Source organism: Venturia canescens, chromosome 9 (genome assembly GCF_019457755.1).
Source record: "Venturia canescens isolate UGA chromosome 9, ASM1945775v1, whole genome shotgun sequence".
Lineage (NCBI taxonomy): Eukaryota > Metazoa > Arthropoda > Insecta > Hymenoptera > Ichneumonidae > Venturia > Venturia canescens.
This window is the reverse complement of record NC_057429.1, coordinates 10,693,447-10,715,618: the sequence shown is the minus strand read 5'-3', so window position 1 is coordinate 10,715,618 and position 22,172 is coordinate 10,693,447. Positions and strand designations below refer to the sequence as shown.

General features: G+C 43.5%; 1 protein-coding gene across 3 annotated transcripts; it reads right to left on the bottom strand.

The window, feature by feature from the left end:
• Positions 1 to 4,622: 4,622 nt before the first annotated feature.
• LOC122416167 (uncharacterized) lies at positions 4,623 to 13,718 on the bottom strand. 3 transcript variants are annotated; one of them, XM_043428887.1, is made up of 2 exons: positions 13,604 to 13,718; positions 4,623 to 6,954 (listed from the first exon to the last, which is right to left on the bottom strand). In XM_043428887.1, the coding sequence occupies exons 1-2, from the start codon at positions 13,604 to 13,606 to the stop codon at positions 4,858 to 4,860; spliced, it is 2,100 nt and encodes a 699-aa protein (XP_043284822.1). In that variant the 5' UTR covers positions 13,607 to 13,718; the 3' UTR covers positions 4,623 to 4,857. The 3 variants fall into 3 exon arrangements, with proteins under 3 accessions (XP_043284822.1, XP_043284823.1, XP_043284824.1); XM_043428888.1 differs by lacking the exon at positions 13,604 to 13,718 and adding an exon at positions 8,069 to 8,243; XM_043428889.1 differs by lacking the exon at positions 13,604 to 13,718 and adding an exon at positions 7,338 to 7,458.
• Positions 13,719 to 22,172: the final 8,454 nt, after the last annotated feature.

The following is a 22,172-nucleotide window of genomic DNA, read 5'->3' as shown; positions in this document are numbered from 1 at the left end:
GTGCTTGTGCGGTGATGCGGTTTGTGCAGCGAGCCTAAAGCGCCCTGACCCAGCCAAGATAAATCAGAGGATATTAAGGCTCCGAGGATTCTATCTTTGTGCCTTAACATATATGCAGCTTCTCGACTCTCAGACCACTTCACATGGGCGGATATACGTTCAGCATGTAAATAACAATGTAAATTTCAAAATAAATCCTCAATTATTCGTTCAAGGAAGTTCACGCGAATCCAATGGAAATGTAAAATATTCCAACTGTAAGAATTGAAATTTGGAAATATGCTAGAAATATACACTGTGCATCTATTCCCAAAATTATTGTCGGATCTAACGTCTAGTTGTCGAGAAAACAATTAACGAAAATCTCATTTTTTGAAGGGTCTTACACAGGCTATTATGGCAGGCACACTTCCTGTGCGATCATTTGGATTTAATGAAATAGGATCCTCCCAAGTTTAGAGAGGCAAAAAAACGAGAATAAGAAAATAGAATGTGTTTTTCGATATCAATGACGTCTTGAGAGAAGTTTGTAACCGGTGAAAATCACTTAGGAATCGAAAAAGAAAAACACTCGTTTGAGGTTAACGAGTAATAGCGACGTATTAACAGCGGAAGGTTTGACAACACCATAAAAATCGCTGTCGTCACATTATTTTCCTTGACGATTTAACTACGAAAGTATTGAAACCGCTATAAAAATATTAAAAATTGATCAATCTCAACAAATAATTTACATATTGAATAATCGTGAGAATGAATTTTCTTCGTTTCTTTAATCATCAAAAGAGCGAATAAAATCAGTTGCTTTTTCGAATCACAAGGAACCCATGATCTTTCTTAACCCGAAGACCGACGCTGCGAATAGCAGAAGTTCCACATTCGAATCCTCGATTTCTTAGATAACAAAACGAAATATCGATTATTATTATTGCACTCGAAATATCATTTTTCAAGTATTTCACGCAACTCAATTCCAACATTTCTCTCCCTCATAATAGTTCCGAAGTATTTTTCACGCCTCTGATCCATTTCAGACTCGCGTTCTCGCATCACTTATCCCGCGCTTTCATATCTATACGTGAAATGGCTTCTCAGTGGAGCATAATACAGCGAGGATTAATGAGTGCATCTCAATCTGGCAATTTTTCCACGTCGGACGTGTAATGCACGAGCCGCGGGGGGTGACCGGGCTATATTGCCTGATCAATCAAAATGAGTCGGAGCTCGCGGGCCAAGAATCACACGTGAGTTGTGAGCCGCGATACCCAGCAGGTATATGGGCGATTCTACGGTGAGTTTGATCTTTTAAGGCAGCAAAAGAGTTTTGTGAGCGAGTCGGGAGCGTTTCGACTACTTTGGCTGGTTGGATTTTCATTTTGTATTTTTTTTTTCTATTCCTGGGCGACTATCGTAAGCGATTGCATGAACGAGAGTGGAGAATCGTCTGACGATCAGAATTCAATTTTTACGATGAAAGGAAATCTCGCTCATTAAATTTCGAGATCAAAGACACGTGTTCAGGCAAAATATCATATCCGTTCGGAGAAATGATGAAAATTATGATTGCAGGCTCCGCTTCGTTCTCCGATTAGACGAAACGGTGGCGAAGAACAAATTTTCTTCCACTTTTTAGTCTCATACTTTTTTTCCCCGGGAGATAATGGAGCTCTCGTAAGAAGGTTTCATCTTTGTCTTTCGACTACTGTTATAATTTTGGACCACGCGGAGGCAAAGGCGGACGCGTTTTCTTCTTACTTTCTTTTTCTTTCGATCTTCCATTCGGATTATTTTGTTTTTCGATTGAAATATAAGTTACGAAGAGCGTTTTTTCGTCAGGAATAACCGAGCGGTTTACACTCGACCTCAAATTTGTCCCTTTACCTCTCTCTCTCTCGCTCGACGCAAGATTATTTCTCCATAAATTCTCTGTCTACAGAGAATTCGACACAAAAAGCATATTTTATTGTACCGTTTAGAAAATAATAGTCGTAAAAGCTCGCGCTCACTTTTACGCTCGTTTTTTGGGCTCGACTTTCTTTTAAATTCGTATATTGTCTTGTAAAAAATATAAATTATAGTCTACGAATACGCACTATTTTCGGGAGGTAAACGCAAATTAAAATAATGTTTCTCTAAAAGGTTTAGGGAATGATAATGAGACGAGAAAGTCTCGAGGGACTTTTAATTACGACTTTTTATTGATTCAACGTTAAACAACGAGTTTACGGAGTCTCAACTTTCCTCTTTGTCCGCGCGTTGTGTCATTGTTTCTAAACCCGATTTCTCTTGTTCAAAAGCGCGTGGCTCGCTTTTCCGAATGGATTGACACGAAAATCAATAAATAATGAGGAGGTCCATTTATTAACTATAACAAAATACGTATTTCGTTATTTTAATTGTGCATATTTATAAGTGACAGAGAGTTGTAAGTGGCTCGAGTGTATTGCAGTTAATTGGAAGCGCGCATGAGCTGGAGGGCGCGAGTGACCGATGTGCCGGTTCGTGTGAGTGTGGTTAGAGGCGATCGTTAAGCGAGTCTCTCATAGCTTGTGGCGACCACTTAACTCCTGCTTTGTTAATTGACTTGAAGGAAGGAAATCGAGCGCGAGAAGAAATCGCGTTAGCGCCTCATTATAATCCACGTGGATAATCGAGATCGTTTCGATTCCGGTGGGCAATCGTCGATCGTCGAATTGTAACACAAACGCGGTTCGATTTTCCCCAATGGCATCCGAAAAAGGCGTTTTCTTGTCGGCTCCGTCCGCGAGTTTCGCTTGCGAAATCTCTCAGCAAGCTTTCAGGCGGAAAAAAGCCGCTTCGCTGGCACGGGGAAACTCGATTACTCGGACACCGGGTATGCACAGCCTGAAAAGCGATTCCATTGAAAATCGATTCCTTAATTGAGCTCACGATCATATTTTTATATAGCGATGCACGGGGTGGAGGATACAACAATTTTTTCCTTGTTGCGGGGAGCACGAGCGTTTCGTCTGATTGATCTGATTAGGTATCCCGGAGAGAGCGAGTCACCCGGTAAATAATGCCGAGTGATCTCAATCAGCTTCTGAAAAAAACGACGAAGATTCGAGCAGGGAGGGGGACAGTCGATGGTTATGAGATGGAGAATGCACCCGAGTCTCTCGATGACGATAATGAGCGCCTCCCACACGGAGCCAAATTTCTGTTAAGACGAAAAAAAGCAGAAGGACGATGCGGCCGATCGTGCACGCGGATGGGAAGGATCGCTGAGGGAAGGGAGAAAAAATGGGATGGAAAGAACCTCGAGAAAGAAGGAGGACGGAAGAGATGCATAAAGAAAAGAGGGCAAAAAGGGCTTGGACGAGGTCTGAGCGCTCGGGCAGTGAGTACTTATTAGATGCACGACCGCGAGGATCTCAGTGACTCACGATTCTGGAGCAGGACTCGTTTTCGTGCTCTTCACCTTGCGCTCGGTTTCTCCCCGGAGCGTTTCTGCGCTCCCCCCTCAGCCTCGTTCTTTGACCCTTCGAAGGGGGCGAAGAAGCTTTTCCTTTCAGGCTCAAAAGCATGAATGCATCGACCAAATTATTTGACCGAGCGGTGAAAAAAAACTCGTTCCTCTCCCGGGAGAATGGGAGTTGGCATTTCGCAAAGTCCCCCAAGTGTAAACACTCGGATTATTGTCCCCTTATCGGGGGCCTCTGAATGCAGATGTGTGCAGACCGGTGAGTGCGCAAAGTGCATTTCGTAGGAAGTTCAACTTTCCCGTGTACGGTTAAGTAAAAGACAGAGAAAAAAACGAAGCTAAATTACACGATTGTGCGTGAGTCTTCTAACGCCTGTTGCAGACTCGTTAAACCGTTAGCCACGCCTGATTATTCGCACGTGCTCGCGCATATGTACGCCTCGCATATTTTTCTCTCTCCTCCGCGCCTGCGCTCTTATCCTCATTGTTGTCACTACGCGTACGTGTGCCCCGCGTGCATCCGTGTATGAAGAAATGCTTCTCTTATGGGTGGCCCCGCGCGAGCCGCCACCGCGTCCTTTGCAACGAGAATATTTCTCGGACTTTCGAAGAACGAGAACGTTGCCAACGTTCTCCATAATAATAATGAACATAATAAGAGAAAAAAGTAATAAACAACGCTGCGTATTTATGCCCGACACTTCTGACAAAGTGTACGTTATTCCAAGAGCTCCCTGACGAGTACTCTTTCTTGGATCTTTCGCTCGCTGATCAATATATTTGAACACACAGCCACGACGTGGATACCAACATTTTTTTGACTCAGTCCCACTTTCGTACTCGACATTCCGATTCGAGGTTCAACGGCTCTGAAGATTTTTCTTTTACGCCCCTACTCGATACAGTCAAACGAAGAATTTTACATTTTATTATTTTCCCCCATTAGATTCGATAATACTCGTGGAGTTGTCGCGACTTCAATGCCGAAAATTTTGAACGTTGAGACTCAAATGGAAAATATTTTCAATTTTGCTTCAATATGAGCATGCGAATAATTCTTTGAACGGTTCCCTTCGAACGAACAATTGCTTCCGTGCATTAATTAAACGGGGTTATGCTCCATGGAGTCTTGGATGACTTGGAATTGGCATGGAAGGGTGAAGAAAAAAGCGCGAAATCCTGTTGAATAATTGTGTATTTAATTTTCATATTTTGTGTTGGCAGCCCTGCCCGAAGTACCAAAAAAGATAAAGTTACATTTTTCATGCTGTAAAAAGTACAATATTCGTAAAAAAAAGTATTATATATATTTTTTTTTTTTTATTTTATCACGAAATTCCCCGTTCCAATGACTCGAAAATTGGCAGACTGGAAAAACTTCGATCGCAAGTGGCCTCGTAAGAGCTCGTGTTTTATTTGACCCAAGCCAGGCCCTTGACTTGACTGCAGTCGCGGATTTTGGTCAGTAAAGTATAGACTTCTTCGGCGCTACAATTTGTGACGTTGCTATAAACGTCGCCTTCTATTGGTGGGCCGATGCTGCCTCGTATGGTCTTCGCGAATGCCAGTCGCAGTGGAAATCCAAAGAGTTCGTCACGTTTGGAGTGACCCAAGAACGAAGGGACGCTGTACAGACCAGGATTGATCTTGAATACATCACCGTCTGTGGTTACGACGAGAAGGTGGCAAACTTTTTTGCACGATGCCTCATTTTCGTACTGGACATGAACCAGGGTGACTGTGTCACCGTTCTTCAGGTCGCCGTCTGAATGCAGAACTTTGTAGCGGAAACCGATGACGAGAGGGAGCTCAGAAACTTCGGACTTTCCGGTCAATCGTCCCGATTCATTTCCAGGGTAGACCGGCACCAATCGAGGGATTTGGTGGAGCGGTATGGTCGGATTTCCTCTCTGGTTCGCGGCTTCATTGAACAGCCGACATTGCTGCCACGCGGAAAAGGCGATAGACAAATTCATGCGGTGAGCTTCGGCGTTCAAGTACGAATAGCATGACGAGCCGTTGAAGTCTTTGCCGTAAGTTTGCACCCATGCAGTTACATCGCAGAGGTAACGGTCGTCTGGTTCGTCGAAGGGATTGGATCGGTTGGGGGTCGGCAGGTCCAGGAGGGCTGGGATGCAATATTTGTGGGGGATTATACGAACTTCGGAAACTGCATGAAAAAATTCGAACACGTCGGCTTCGAGTTTGTTGGAGTTTTTCAGATTGTGTAAAAATGTTTGGTATTCTACGTTGTTTGAGTGCTTTAACTCGTGCTTGAACTCGAAGCGGGTCTGTCCGAGCTTGATTGCAGAAGCAGCATTTTCGGACATCGGTCTCTGAGCATCGCTCCCATCGGCGGCAAAGCTTTCGTTCGTTTTTTCCTCATCCGCTGTCAATGCTGGCACGAAAATTGGCTGGGTTCTGAAGGGATTTCCGCACAAGAGGAGAATCAGGTTGACTTCTTTCTTCGCAGAAACCAAGCGCTCCAGCCCCAGTTTCATGATGCAGAGCTCGGCGGTGTTGATCATGTTGAACTCGTCGATGCACAGAACCAACTTCCGGCTGGGTGTCGAGTAGAATATTTTTCGAGCGAACAAATCGTTCAGTGCGTTCCCGTTCAACTTGAAATTGTCCGGCAAGCTGCCGATTCCTTCGATTTCTTCAATCGGTATCTTGATCAAACGCTCTATGAATTTTTTGTACTCGTCAAACTCAAAACAGAAAATCTTCATCATTAGGGAAGCCAAAGTCATCGTGTCGGTGGTGGAATCCAAATGCAGCGTCCGACACGCTTCTCCGAGCAGGGAGTGTTGCGATGCGATGTAAATCACATCGATTTCTGGATCGTCGAAGAATTGCTTGAGAAAAACGGTTTTGCCGGTGCCGGAATCGCCGGTTAAAACGCACACGTGAAAATTGTCTGATTCCAGGATGACTTTCATCTCGAGGTAAGTTTTTATTTGGTCGTCAGTGTAAGTGAATGATTTTTCAACGATTTGATTCCGTTGTCGGTAGTACCGATCGTTGCTCTTCGCGTTCCACGGTGCTTCGTACATGTTGCGACTGCTCGTAGAAAATTTCCCGAAATCTGCGTACGAATGTTCCATCATTTTTTGGAATTCCTCCGAAAACGTTTCTTCGGTCCAGCCGTGAGGCTTGATAACGAAGGGACAATTGACGCAAACAAGGCTATCGGGTCTGCCGACGAAGTTCTTCAAATCGTTGTACGATTTGACATATTCTTTGTTTTTTAAGAAAGCCATTGAAATTTCCTCGCAACTCATGGGTCTTTCAGGGCTTTCTACCTGCTTTAAAGTTCCATCGCCGTCGCCGTCACTCATCGCCGAATTCGAATCGATGCTCCTCTCCAAAGATTCTGTTTTTTCGCACTCGTTATACTCTGAATCGTCAAGACGCAGGCGCTTTATGGGAGTGCTCGGCATCGCGAGCGGTGTTGGTGGACCGCTGGTAGCCTGGGTAGCCGAAGAATTCGTTTTATTAGAGTCCATCTGAAAATAAGCATTTCAGAATTCAGTTTTCTGGTTGCTCACAAAAAATCTTGATCTGACAATCCGAAGGCGTTATCAACTGCTTTCTATAGAAATTTGCTACGAAAATTTTGGCAAATTCTTTAATATTTCACTATTTTTTTTTTTTTTTTTTTTTTTTTTTTTTTTTTTTAATAATTATCCAAAATCGAAATTTCGTTATATAATTTTTCCGTTATCTTTACTTTTCGAAGAATTACTTTGGCATTGAGAATTGTGACATTTTTCTAAATTATTAAGAAACTAGGACGATTTTTATTCTTTCAGGCAATTTCATTTGCATCTAGTTCAAAGTCATAATATCAATTCTTCGAATAATGACAACGTTGAGTATATAAATTTACTGAGAACGCGGGACGTCCGGTGCGATGAATTTGCTGCGACTGATAGTCTCGGGTTTGTCGATGTCAGTGTGTCACTGGGTTTTTTTTTTTTTTCGAACGGCTCCGATTCAGCACCGGCACAAAAAAACAGAATTCGATGCGATTGTTTAGAGAATATAGAATCGATAAACACGTTGCTCAATTTCGATGGATTGTGATAAAGGCGATACGACGATTCAGTCCGAAATGGAATTCTTATGATATTCTTGTGAAATTTATAAGAAATTTTTAGACGGATTTCCCAATGTGTTTAGAGAAAGTGTCCGAACCCTGCGAACTCTAGCGAAGGACTGCAAGTTTTTTTAAAGGCTCGAGTCCCTCCTCCAGGACTCCGAGGCGTTTACGACTTGAGCAAATAAGTTTCTTGTTTCCCATTTTGCTATTGGACCTCGGACAATTTGTACTTTGTACGATACGAAATTCTCTAATCTATTATCGGTTCCGGTGTTCGTCATTCGAGAAACAAAACAGCGTCGTTTTGTATAAAAAATTCGAAGTTACGTTATTAACCATCAAAATATTTATCTATTTTTTGCTCAAAAGACAGGCGAGACTAATCGAAACACTGACGAGTTGCATAACGCAAAAGTTAACCTCAAAAATTCCCACAACTTTTTCTCCCGTTTTAATCGATCGTGAGCAAAAATTTCGTCACCATTCACTGAGCACTATCGATTAAGAACGACAATTACCTTTTACGTGGAGAGCCAAGAATTCTTTTTTTTCGTTTTGGGCGTTTCAATGTCCAGAAATGTAGAAAAACGATTGAAATTCGTATTTTTATCGCTCTCAATCTTTCACGTTACTGTCAGTATCACTCTTCACCATCACTAAAGAACTTTTGACCAACTCTAGACAACACAAACGTATCGCGCTACGAATACTAATGTCCTCTGTCATCGCGCATCGTCCTCTTTTTTTCCCTCTCCGCTTCGTTACTTAGGCCGTGCTCCGATATGCTTGCTTGTCTCGACAGATGATAACGTCATCAGAAATAGCTTGTACTCCGGTGGAAGCAAATGAGATCGTGAAATAATTTTGCTTGCACGCAAAGACGAATGTATGGTGACTCATACGAATGCGGGTGAGTAAAATTCATTTTACGTTGTTTTGATTAAGGAAGTTGAGGCTGTACAGTCATTTATTTACCCAAAAGTGATGACCAAAAGTGTACCTTTCAAAAGTTAGGCCAGTTTACAGTTTGGCAATGTTGCATACACTTTAAAGAAAAGTTGGGGAAAAAAAGACGAAAAACTGGTGAAAGCTCAGTCGAAAACACGAACAGTGACGATCCTAGCCTCAAAAAACTGCACGGGAAACAGATTATTATTAATATAATCTCAGCAAATCTCCTAATAAATCTGAAAAAATTGACATTATTCGGCAAGCCTTGCTCATGTTGCCCAAAAAATTTCATATTTTTAGCATCATTTTTAACGGAGATATCACTGAATATGTCTTGACTTCCATAAGATTACATGTTATTTGGCCCAAATTGTTATTGATTTTTCTCAGCAACGACGCTCCTAAACTGTCTGAAAATTTAACTGATTTTTTTTACACTTCACTTTATAAGATGCAATCGGTTTAAAAGCGGTGACATCATTTTCATTTTAATGCCTCAACTTCCTTAAACAACTCAAATCTGCAGTAGCCAGAAATCATGAAGCCTGTCGAAAAGGAACTTCAGGGATGAGCCTTCAGATATTCAACAATTTATTCATCAGATTAGCATAAATCGACAAATATGATTGGACTCGTTAACGAATAAAATAGTTTTTTGCAGGAGGTTTGAGATGTGGCAACGTCTTTCTCCGCTTTTGTTTTCCTCTTCTCTCGTCTCTTCTTCGAGAACCTTTTATAAACTGTCCAACTCGCTGTTATAGAAACTTGATAACTTGATAACTGTGACTGCAATGAGTGTCTCGTTTACTCGTCAACTATATATGAATCTGCTCGATGCTCTTAAAGAATTTTCAGCGTTTCATTTCGTTTTTACAAATCAAATTGGTGCGTCATTTTTGTCTTATTTTTATATTAAATTTGACCTAATTTTAGTCCACTAACCGCGAATTTTGTAAAATTCTATAAAAAATGTGACGAAACATGAAAACTCTGTTGCCAAGTTTGAGTAAAAATTCGAGTCAATTGTCAGCATCGATTTGGTATCAATAACCGGGGTAAAGAAGCATCCAAAACTGCGAACAGTGACGAAAAACCTGAGCCTCGGATCATTGAATAAGATGAAAAAGCGAATAGCATGAGTCACGAAGATTGGTGGGAAGGTAAAGAATTTGGAGTCGTCGCGCGAGTACCGAGAAGAGAGGCGACGCAGCTCGAGGATAAAAGATTTCATTAGAGTGGCTGACATAACATAAAAATTTGAGCGTGCGATATCCCGTAGATATTTGCGTTACGGGGATAATTTGAGCAGGGAGGTTGAGCCGTTGATCACGAGATCCCGGTAAATCCATCGATAAAATCGACATAAAACGTTCATTAATTCAAGCATCTCTTTCAATAGGAAAGCACAGGGATATAGCGAGTGTATAATTATGCCCGGCGAATTCTGCAGGTTGATCTCGGTAATGGCGTCACAGTAAAGCCCGCGCGATTACGATGTGATCGTTGCGCGGCCGCGCGCACTTGGAAGAGAATCGAAATCCACACGCGGAGATAGGAGTTGTTGGGTGCGCGATGAAACGAGACGAGTCGCTCCGAGTGTCTTATCCCACGAAGATGAGGACCAGTGGACGCATGTGAGCAATATAACGCGAGGAAAGGTCGCGTGGGTGCGTGAGAGCAAAGAATCTTGTATGTTCGCCACAGTCCTGCGAGCTTTAATCCTCCCGATCTTTCTCTAAACTTAACACGTATGAGCGTACGCGCCGAGAGGCGCACACACTCGACTGCCTTCGTAAACGAAACACACATATACAGCATGGATAGAAATGCGTATTCTTGGCACTTTATTCACCTTGGGTCATGTGTCACGAGTATTATATACTCGGGAGAGAATATAGTGGAAAAGGTAAACTCGCTATTCCTATATAGATATGCGGATCTATAAGTACATAATATATAAACTTATATAGGTATAATTGTGCCCATCAAAATCGCGATATTAGATATTTTGTAATAAACTTTATTACAGATTTACCGATCGCGGTATGGACTCGGTTTCTAAACGAGTCTGCGCTGGCTTTATACGCGGATATCGTATTTTAGCCAGAATCGCTTACGAGTAGGATAAAAGCTTCTAAGCGTGTGTGCGCTCGCGAGCGCGCGCGGTGAGTCGAAAGACAGTTAGAAATTGAGAAACGCCCGAAGGAAATACGATTGTGAAAAGATCTCTCGGTGTGACAGGTACACACTCGGCACGAGAGCTCGTACAGCGATTTCCTATTATGCTCATCTGTTTTGCCTTCAGAACGAGCCCGAGGCCCTTTTCCATTGGTAACGTGTGACTTTCCAAGATGAGAAACTATTTTTCGTTGCGTTTTTCAAGTGTGGAAATTTGAAGGATTTTTCAGGGCGATTCGAGATACTTTGGAATGGATTTTGTGCCGGGGTTTTGCTGGAGGAGAATTTTTATGGAGTTAATCACCTCGTCGTCGAAGAAAATCAAAGTTTAGATTCGAGTACGATAAAAGACGGAAAGAAATGTTGGAGTTTCCCGGTGTTCCGCGTATCTACCCCCGTTCGGTGTAATTCATTCGGGATCACGGTTGCATAAAGTATCAAGTATAAAGCATAGAATATCCGACGAGATGGATAAACTATTGGCGAGGCAGATATTCGAGCCGGCGTTACTGCTTACCGGCTCCAAGTCAGGATCGACAATTTCAGACCAGTTTCGCGCAGCAATGATGAATCCAATCATAATTTAGTTACATCTTATTAGACTCCTACCGCGCCGGCTCACCGTGAGACCGCCCGGTATAGAACGTCCTTAATCCACGAAATGGCTATCGCTCCTGCCCCCCCCCCCTCCCTTCCCTTCCCTTTGCCTCTCACGACTCCGCATCTCTCTTTTTATTCGCCCTTTTTTTCTCTCTCTCTCTCTCTCTCTCTTAGTTTCCATGTCCGTTCTCTCATCCTGGACCATCATCCAGCTCGCGGTCGCCGTAGACACGTTCATCACCGTCTCGAGACGGATCGATCCGGGGAATCTATCGTTTCTTGTTTGCCTCCGCTTAGTTCGTTCTCGTTATTGCGCCGCGCTTGAAAAACTTGAATAATATTGAAAAACAACGAAATTCAATAATTTCAGAGATTGAGTTGAAATTTTGCATCGGTGAACTCTGCTTTTGCTCACGGTAACTTTCGATTTCTGCACATTCTTCCAGTCGACGATGTTCAACTATCACAATTCCCTGTTCATATTACGCCAATAATATTCTCCTGGGTTTGGTGGAAATAAAATGTTGGAAAGAATAAAATTCAGAACAGCTAAAATCTCGAGTTTACAAACTTTGAATGATAATATGGAGACAGATGGATTCGGCTAGAGCTTTGAACGTCGAAAATAAATAAAGCACGAACTTCAAAGCGTTCGAAGCACGTTTATATCGAAAACAGATATGTAATCATCGCCCATAGAACTATTTTTTGCTATACTCTGTAGTCTCTGTCTATGAAACAACTACTCTCCATTTTGAATTGGAAAATATGAACTTTTGACATTCGTACGATCTGTTAAAAGTGCATTCGAAATGAAAACTATAGAAACATATATTTTCGAGTAAATACGAATTCAAAGAGGGAATATTCGGTTAAACACGTAATCTGCTAAATATATAGTCAATCGAAAATAAGAATTTCAAATTACTCATTTATCTCGAATCTGATATTACAACTTAAAAAATTTTGAAATATATGGACCGTTCCACAATTTGGTTATTTGACACATTTTGAAGATTAGTGCCTTATTTGCTTCCGCAGGTACGATCGGAGAGCATTGAAAAATCATTAGGAGTTTGAAAATAGAATAAAATTGTTTCTCAATGGCAGATTAGAGAGGAGATTATTCCAGGAGAGGATGGTATTCGGTCGTCGGCACATTCCGATAGCGGGGTTCGTTCATAGGCCAACAATGGGGTTTCCAGCCCTGAAAGTTGCTCGACATGCGCCCTAGTCCTAGAGGACGTGTCATGACTCGGCGGTTATGCAAAACGAGGGTAAACGTTCGTTTTGTTGGGTTCCGTGGCGGGGCTCTCGCGTCAGGAATTATTCGGTGCGTTGATTTTTCGACGTTGCCGCATTCTCTGTCGGCCATTTTCTCGAGGCCGTCGACGCCGTCGTTTCTCTCGGTCCATGGATATTCCGGGGCGAAAGATAGATCGAATGCGTCGTTTTTTTGGGAGTCTCGAGTGGGACGGGAGGTGGAGATCGGAATGATTTGGTGGATCGACCGCTGGGATTGAAGGGTGATTTTTGCATGTCACGTGGGCAAACGGGCTCGCTCTGAATACTCGTTGTTGGGACCACCCGTTGAATGCGCATTTGTATACGAGCGCGTTTCATAACTCGAATTCAGAGGACGAGTGTTGTCTCGTTTTTTTAAAGAATTATACAGTCGAGAACGTTGCCGTGGTGAAAAATATTTGTTGGGAAAAAAACGAAGTTTATTCCAGGCCTCTCGGTGAGCGTGTTTCGGGACATTCGCTCATTGCGAGCGAATCGGGCGAAATGTAACGAGGCTCTGCTCTCTAGTGCCGTGGAAAAAGTGCGTACAAAAAAATGGCCCCAAAGCCGGGTTTTCCGAGCGCAGAGGGCGATCCGCCAGAACGTTTTTTTTCCAGCACTCCTTTCCCCCGGTTTCTAATCTGTCTGAATAAATATAAAAAAGATTTTTTCCTCGAGGTTGTTTTACGAGTGCGAAACGCCCGTATTTGGTCGTTAATGGAAATCCTCACTGCAGTAAACCTCCGTGCGGCTAGCGACTCAAGAAAAATTCTCTCCCCCGCGCTCCAACCCCCGCCTCTAATAATCTGCGCAGTCCGGGGCTGAAAAAAGCGCATAAAAAATGGCACGTTTCCCGTGTCATTAGCCGGCGTAATACTCGAGGCTGCTCAGGTACGCGTCACGTTCATAAAATGGCGAGCTCGAGACGCGCCCAAAATGGCGCGGGGCAGTAGCCCCCAATCGCACGGGAAAAAGGACCAAAACCATGTCCCCTCCTCACTCATTGACAATCGAATCGATTATGACCCATTCACGCTCACCATTGTTCTCCATTGTCCGTGGAATTAGCAATAACTTTACGACTGTGGACCTCGAAGTATCTTCAAACTTCTCGCTCGCGTACAGTCCTCCTCAAAATCGACGTTGTTTCTTCGGCATTCCGCTGTTTCGGGACTCAGCAATATTCAGTCGCGAATCCTTCCAAAGCCGGGAGTAAACCTCGAGCCTCGTCGCTCAGAGTGTGCAATTTTTGGCCGAGAATATACGTGCTAAGCGTATCCTGGTGTTAGAAAACCCACCGAGATCCGTCTGCCGTAGGTCGAGCCTCCAAGAAAATAAACACGGAACATAATAATGAAAAAAAAAAAAAAAAAAAAAATAACAGTAAAATGCGAGAAAAAAACGTATACTCAGGTAATGAAGCGTAGGAAAACAAAATTATATTGCGACGAGAACTTCCCAATGCGGGACTCGCCATCTCTCGAGCTTCCCCAACAAGTACGTCGAGCCTGCGAAATGGTATTACAGAAAATGACAGAAAACTGTCTGACACGAGTCCCCACAAAAAAGCCCCGTCTCGCTCATCGCACTAACTCTGCGAAATGTCAGAAGTTAAAACCAAACGATGTCACATTTGAATATGCTCGCTGGAAAAAAAACCTTTTTAATTTCCACTCGTTTATTCAACGCTGAAATTTAACATTGTACACAAGCCGTGCCTGCTCGGACATATTGTAGAGCACGTATTCCGAGTTTAAATGCACTTTGAGTTTGCCCAATGCATATATACATAGTATATATGAATGGTTTAGCGGCTCGGGTTGGAAATTCTTTGAGCAGTTGGAACCTCGGAATCTTTACGATCGGAGACGTCGCGTACAAACATACATTAGTGTATACCTGTATTCGTTCGAGTACGAATTTATACAGGCTGTCCTGGAACTCAAGTTTCGTGCGGGTGTGATGAACTGCGCAGGAGTCTTCGACGTTTTTTTCTCGATTTTCTCTCCGATCGACTGATTTATCGGCTGAAAACTTTGATTAAGTTCGATTCGTGGGTTTTGTGGTGAAAGCGTGAGTTTTTCTGTCACCGAATTTTCAGAAACTCGTCGATTATTCGCCGTCATCAATGACAGCAATTTTCCTCTCGAAGTGGCACGGCTTGTTCGTCCCTTCGAGCTCGTTCGTGCTCGCGCAAGTGACTCTGGGGATACCCGGTATAGATTTTTAGTACTACACACCTTGCAACGACACGAAATACTCCGGTATTTTTTCTTGGCACGCCGAGAGCAGGGAAAACATCGGCGCGGAGGGAATTGCTGGACCGTGTGTCCAGAGAGGAGGAGAGATGAGAAGACGGGGAACAAGTTCGTTAGTGTACATTTCCATGGCGCGGAGGGAGCGAGATCGAAAAATAAACGGATGGCTTTCAACGGGAACAAGTGCAGGTGACTCTGAAACGAATTGCCGGGGAGGAGACGAACGAGAGAGAGAGAGAGAGAGCAGATTTCGAGCTGGAAGGATTTAATCGACTGATTTGAAAAGGGGGCTCAAAAGCTCGTTGAAAATTGTTCGGTTTTTCATTTTATTCGACTTTTGGACGATTTTTTTTGAGGTTTTATCCGGTACAAGGTTCGAGCGGAGTGTCGGTGGATTCCTGGTGAAAACGGAGATCGACCTGGATGTTTTACTCGGCGTCGTTAACCCCTAAAACCGGTGGAGCTCGAGTGAAAAAACGACTAAAAAAATCGTCACGATGCTGCTTTAAGTGGCCTGGATTTTTATTGTACCAATCAAAGAGCGAGGGCGAAGGATTTCCTTTCGAGATTTTTCCTCTCGTGGGAGAGAAGGAAAAGCGTTTTATTCAAGTCCCGTATTCGGAGGCACCATAAATTGTCACCGAAGCATCAGCAGGTCACGAGGAATGCTCCGTGTCCCCGGACGCTTTTTTACACCGTCCCATTCTCGTAACGGTTTAGATTTTTTTCGCAGCGGTAAATTTGGACGCTGCTTTCTTTAGCTGAAAAATCTTTTCTTCTTTTCTCTTTAACGTTTGTTTTCATAGCCCCGGAGCCTCCGAATTGTCACTCTCGATCGTAACGAAAGATTTTCTCTTGTTTTTATGGAACACGCGCCTCGCTCCACCCTGCATAATGCAAAGCGACCTGTTTCATTTCCTTTTTTCTATTTTTTTACGAACCACGACTCCCGTTTTTCAAGGGAAAAAAACATTTGGGTCGCCTCATAAAAACCCTGGAGACGGTCCCTCCCTCCCCCACCCTCGCGCTTGCTTCCCCTCCGCAGGGGGTTCTCGACTTGCTTCAAGCTTGTTTACCGTTATTTTCGCCAGCATCGAGACACTTTTCGCCCCTCATAATTATCCGCGTCACGTAAAAAATCCTTCCCCGCAAGTCCACTTTTTTCCATGTATTTTTACAAACGTAATAATGAATTCAAAAAATGACCAAAATTCCAAACAAACTCCCTCTGAATATTCATCATTCACCGAATCGAATCGCTCGTTTAAACGTGCGTTTGTCCTCTGCCACGAAGAGTAATCAATATCGTGTAGAAAATCAACCGATGACGAGGCATGGTTGCATTTGCCTCTGTCCGCTCTCTGATGAGCCACGAGATGTGGAGACGTCACCCCTCGATTCGAGATATCGATACGAGCGACCTCACGACCCTTTTTTACCTCCTTCGGACCCGGGGGGGGGGGGGGGGCGACTTTATTGATCGATAAAAATTCATATTTCCACACATACAAGGTGTCTTCGACTCAAACTGAGCAATCGAACATCCGCGAAATAAAAAAGACTCTGGAAACCGGTTTTTCTGACGTTCCAGACCCCACGATCTCCCCATTTTTCACAGCATTCCCAGCACCAAATTTTCATGCCCGATTTCGTGAAAAATCCTCACCGTTCGCCAATATTTGCTCTGCACTCCGAACAAATCGGTATCTCACACCCGTTGAGTTTCTTTTTTCGGAAAATCGGCTATCGAGATCCGGAGCACCCGATATATCACGGGACGCGATAAGAGTGCAGAATCTGATTGCGCAAAGGATGCGTGACCGATGGAGGATCGCGCCGCGGGACACAAATTCGTCGATCGAGGCTGCCGATACCGATCCTTCGGATGCCTGTACGAAAAACACTTGGATTGTATTATTATATTAAACTGTTGCACGTTCCACGTCTCCGGACAATGAAAAATTGTCGTACAAATAAATATTATTTTCGTGTATACAACCGCCCGGTGATTTATTATCGCGGTATCGGTAAGCGTCTCGATCTCTCGAAGCTAGTCGAGTTCCCATTGTGAGTAGACGCATTGTTGACGAGATGATACTCGCGTCATTGTTGCCTAATTTTTTCAAAAGAGCTTCTCCTCCGCCGTCCATTCATGGGCCGATTCTTCATTGTGGTGATCGACCGATTTTTGAAATATTGCTCTGATTTTAGTGTGCATTCATCATTCTCATTTACTTTATTGTCCCGATATTTACTAGGCGACCGTTCGATTCCATCGAGTGGCTGGTGCTCCTTTCCAATGTAAACGTTTTCACGAATAAACGCCGATTATTCATCGCGTCAAAATGTGAAGCGATCGGTTCGACGTTGAGCCAATTTCGCTGCTGAAAATCGAAGCATTTTTTCGTGTCTTGACGTTTTTTCGAGATCCTGCTAATTTTAAGGGACTCGTGATGTTATTTCGTCGTCAAAAAACGTGACGTTTTAGTGCCGCAGTTTGAAGAAACCATTATTTTCTCTTGGTGGAACGGACTATGGAAGTGAGAAAAACGAACGACTCGGAAACTTTCTTTTTTATTGGGGCAAAAGCGCCTCGTTTTTTTCGCCTCATTTTCTTTTTCTCAAATATTTTTTTCTTCGAAAATGATGGTTTTCGATTGGGAGTTCATCTACTGTGAATGATCAAAGACTATTAACACGTTTTTCGATACAAAACGTTGCCACAGTTTGAAAATTATTGGTAGAAAAAGTAGTCGGGAAGGGAGTTAAAAAATTCGAAAACGAGCACTGGTCCAGACTTGGCTGAAGATTCCCCGGGGATTCGCCCGCATTGTTGGGATCCTCAGTGATATTTTATTGGGTTTATGGTGTCATTAATCTGATCGCACGTTGATCCGCCCACTATATGTGGCCTTTGTCGTTTTTTTCTTCTCTTTTTGCTGCTCTCTTTCTCTCTCTCTCTCTTCTTCCAGGCTCAATAAAACGGAGCCTTTCTCCCATTTCTTTTTGGCCCTAAAGTCACTCGAAGTTTTGACTCCCTCCCTCTCTCTCTCTTTCTCCCTTTTCGTTACCTGCCTCGTCATCTGGGAATTCGAGCAAGAGCTGCGGATTCCCAGAAGATATTATGGACGTGAGCAACCGAATGGAATATCTCGAACATCCCTGCGAGACCCACCAATGTTTATGGGCCCACATCGCCATCTATCTTCGACTACGATTACATCTGATTTTTCATTTCTTCAATTTGATTTCGTTTTGATGTTCCTACGACCAACGATTCAGGGGGAAGAAGAGTTTTTTTCCCCTGGGTTTTGCGCATAAACTCACAAAATCTTTACGAATTTGATCAACCGTTCAATTATGTTTTATTTCATCGGGACCACAAACCGACATATTTATTAGAATAAAAATACGAAAATGACGTGCTTTTGTCGATAAAAAAGGCAGGAAGAATACAAAACTGAATGAATCGAAGGCGCAATTTTCTCTGGAGATTACGCGCAGACAAGCGCAGAACCACGTGTCGAGTTATATCGCAGCTTGGCAAACGTTTTGAGCGCTGACAATAGTGAATTAAGATAGAAATCGACGCGGGCTCGTTTCCGGTAGCGCAAAAAAGAAATCCATCGAAAGGTACATCGATTATTTTCTTTTTTCTTCACGGACGCGTGAAAGTAACGCATCCATCTGTTTGAAACGGGTGAGCAGGATCGAAATAAACAAGCGTTTAAGATAAATCGTCGATGAGTTATCGGAAGGAGAAATCTGTCGATGTCCGAGGACAATTCGACACTCGAGTACAGCAAACACCGTAACTCGAGAATTCGTTCTCGAATATCGAACGCTGCGACTTCCGGTACAAAGTTTTTTGAAGGACACGGAGCATTATTTTTAGATAAGAAGAAAAAATCGCGTGATCTCTGCTCCCAGCATGCAAGCCTTTTCCGGTGCTTTGAGACGTCAAACACGTTGAACGTCACCGCTCGCTCGTTCCTGCGATGGTGGCAATCACGTCGGATTTCGTTATTCGCAGACGCACTTCAAAGATTTTCTACCTTTTTAATACGAAATGACGATCTCGAAGGAGGATCTGAGCGTTGCGGAAAAAACGTGCCTATTTTTCGCGCTATCGGAACGATCTAAAGTGGCAAGAGTTCAGAAATTCCCGGCCGGAAGATTGAGCAAACTAAAGGAGTCTCGAGGCTTCGTATTTTCTGTTATTCTTCATCAGACGAAGATCCAAAGCGCTCTTTTTCCGTCCCGGGCATCGCAGAAGGGCCAAAAGTGTCGGAATTTTTTCGTCCCGCGATCGCCCTAAAATTTTACTGTTGACTTAGGTCCGCCGGGGGTATAATAAAAAAATTCTTCCCCGAGAAAAAAAGGTGCTGCTGTTTCGTGCGCGCTCCGACACGGGATTCTGAAGGGAGATGAAATTTCATTTTTTCTTCTCCTGTTGGCCTTTTCTCAAAACCGGGGGAGTCCACCCCCGTTGCTCTGTTTACCCTGGATAAACAGCCACGAGAAACGCCCATGCTGCTCGGCCATGTCCGTTCGCGCCTTTCAGAGCAATCCCTCCACCGTACAGTTTATTGTTTTCGATCCTCAGAAGCCTCAACATTCGTCAAGAAAAGGATTCTTTCTCTCAGCGATATGCCACGGAAAGGCTTTTTGTTCACCTCTCAATCGCGACACTCCTTTTTCCAGCATCTCCAGAGCTCTTTAGATCGCGGCTGGTATCGCGAAAAAAAGAAATACATCAAAACCCTTTTCACCGACTCGAAGGACGCTTTCCGCAGCAGCCCAAATCCAGGCACCCCCAAAGTTCGCTCGAATTCCACTCCCCATAAACGCAATCAATAATCCTAGGAGGACGCGGACGAGCGTTAAGATGAATAAGGAAGAAGCCGCCGTTGGGTCGGCGAGGGGAGCGGGGGTTTCGCGGGGCCAAAGAGCATTTCTGCGGTCGGCAATATGGCGCCTGTTCTAAATTCAAAACAAGACGCTACTTAGCATATACATAGCTGCTTCATGGATGATGGTCGAAGAAAAACGAGGAGGAATTGAACGGACGAGAGCTGGAGAGCGAGGAAGCGAGAGAGGAAGCAGGGAGTCAACATGAGGCACGAGAGCGAGTCCCTCGCAAACTTTGCACACACGCTATGACATTCGCAATTCAAATGCTACATTTCTATTACCATTTTAATTCAAGGGCACCTTGTACGGCATAAAATGCACGTGTACGTTTCCTTTGCACATTATCGCTGCTCGTATGCTCGCGAGCAAATGCACAGGCATATAGCGAGGCTCGTGTGTGGAGGGTCGAGAGAGGAAGGTCATAAAATGGCGCGAATCACATAACTGCTCGATCCGCGGTGTAACCTTCTCCTAAGAAATTTAGCGAATAGTTATATCCCCTTTCAATCTCGCATCGACTCGAATGCTAGTTTTTTAATGCCGAAATAACTGGCATGAAGAAAAAGGAGGATCGGAGAAATGGAAAATTTCATTCTCAAGGCGCCTCATTAAAAATTAAGCACTCGAGATTCCGCGAAGGAATCACGGAAATTCACTTTAGGGGTGAGGACGCACATTCCCTCGAACCGAGTGCCAATCTTTGTATGTGCTCACCTTCGACATTTATTATTTCGTTCGTTTATCTCAATGATAGTTAATTTATTTTCATTTCATCAACTTTTTTTTTATCGAATATGAGTTGAAAGATTTTACGTGCCATATTTCGACTCGATTTTACACCGGAATAAACTCCCTTCAGAGTCGTTCTTTCTCTCGATTTCTCTCCTAAAATCTCCGGCTCAGGTGAACCTCCGACTTTTTCCTTGACACCTTCATCGCTCCTGGGGATTCAATACCGACGTACACGCGTCGTTCATCTCCCATGATTCCGGGATTACTCCGGCTAACAGCCGGAAGCGAGGGGCGAGCGAATTACAACCCTCCAGTTTCCGGCTAAGCGCCGTGACCAATCTTTCTCTCGATGGTTTTCACCCTCCAAAGAGTCATCTTTGGAAACAAAATGTCGAATGGAGCAGCATGCGGTTTACAAATGTCTCACACGGCCCCATCCGTCGCATCGATTCTTCAAGGCGATCAGACCAATCCGGGTAATCAAATATCGTCGATGTTTATTACCATTATTTATCGAGGGTCCCATGTTGGGACTGAATATTAATAAAAAGTTTGGAAAATTCGGAAAAATTTGGCTTTAAATCATTTTTACATGTAGAGTTAAGAATTTTTCTTTATTTTTTGAAATTTTTTCAAGCTAATTCTCTGCCTTTGTGTTCACAGCCCTTTCTAATCTGGCGGGATATTCTTGGTCCAAAGTTTTGGGTCGAAAGCTAGTGATTTGACAGCTCATGAGAAATTTTTTGCATTTTTTTCTATTCCAAAAGGTCCACGGGCCATTTTTATGATTTCCATGCACTCGAAATCGTGAAATTAGACATTTTTGTTGGCTGTTTTCGTTGGATATCATTGTGCCAAGATGTTCGTTGCCGAGAGAGACAATAATTTTCGGGCGAGTGATGTCACGAGCGTCTCGGGTGTGCCGGGCTGGACACCTGGCAGCGAAAAACCCTTTTAGCTACGGCAACCCGGATTTGTAGCGACGCAAACTGACTCGTTGCCGCGAATTTATGTCTCCCGTCAGATTATGAGACCCTTCTTTGTCGCCCTCTCTTTCCCTCTCGCGTATTTCATTCTTTTTTATTATTCGATTATGCTCTTTCTCTCACGAGTGAATACAAGTCGCCATTGTTCCCACTTCCTCGTAGGCACGGTTACGCATAACGAGATCGCCGCCGAATTTCTTCGGACCCTTTTCCCCCGAGCCGGCTCCCGGGACTTGGACCATCCTCTCGTCTCATTGATGACAGTCACCCTTGTAAACCCCCAAATGTGCTGGTAATCCGGGTCAGGGGAGGAACTCAATTGTCAAATATCATCTCGAGCTCGAACTTTTTCACTTTTCTACCAGTCTCAGGCCCAATTTCCATCAATTTTCAACTCAAATCTTAACTTTTTTTATTTCTGTATAATTTCAAACTGCGAAACGATTGACTCGAAAAAAAAAAATTATTGAAAAAATTGAGGTTCAAAGAATCGAGAAATTCTGGAAAACGTGTCATAAAAATGAGGACAGCGAGAGCAAACCTTCAAATATTGATGGAAAAGAAATTTTCGAAGAGTTTGCTTTCCTCAAAATAAATTTGAATCGTTCGTGTACACATTTTGAAATGAGAACGACTGAAAAGCTTCCAATGATTCGTTCACGCTTCGATCGAGTTTAAATATCAAAATAATTCGAACGAATTAAAAAGATACTCAATCG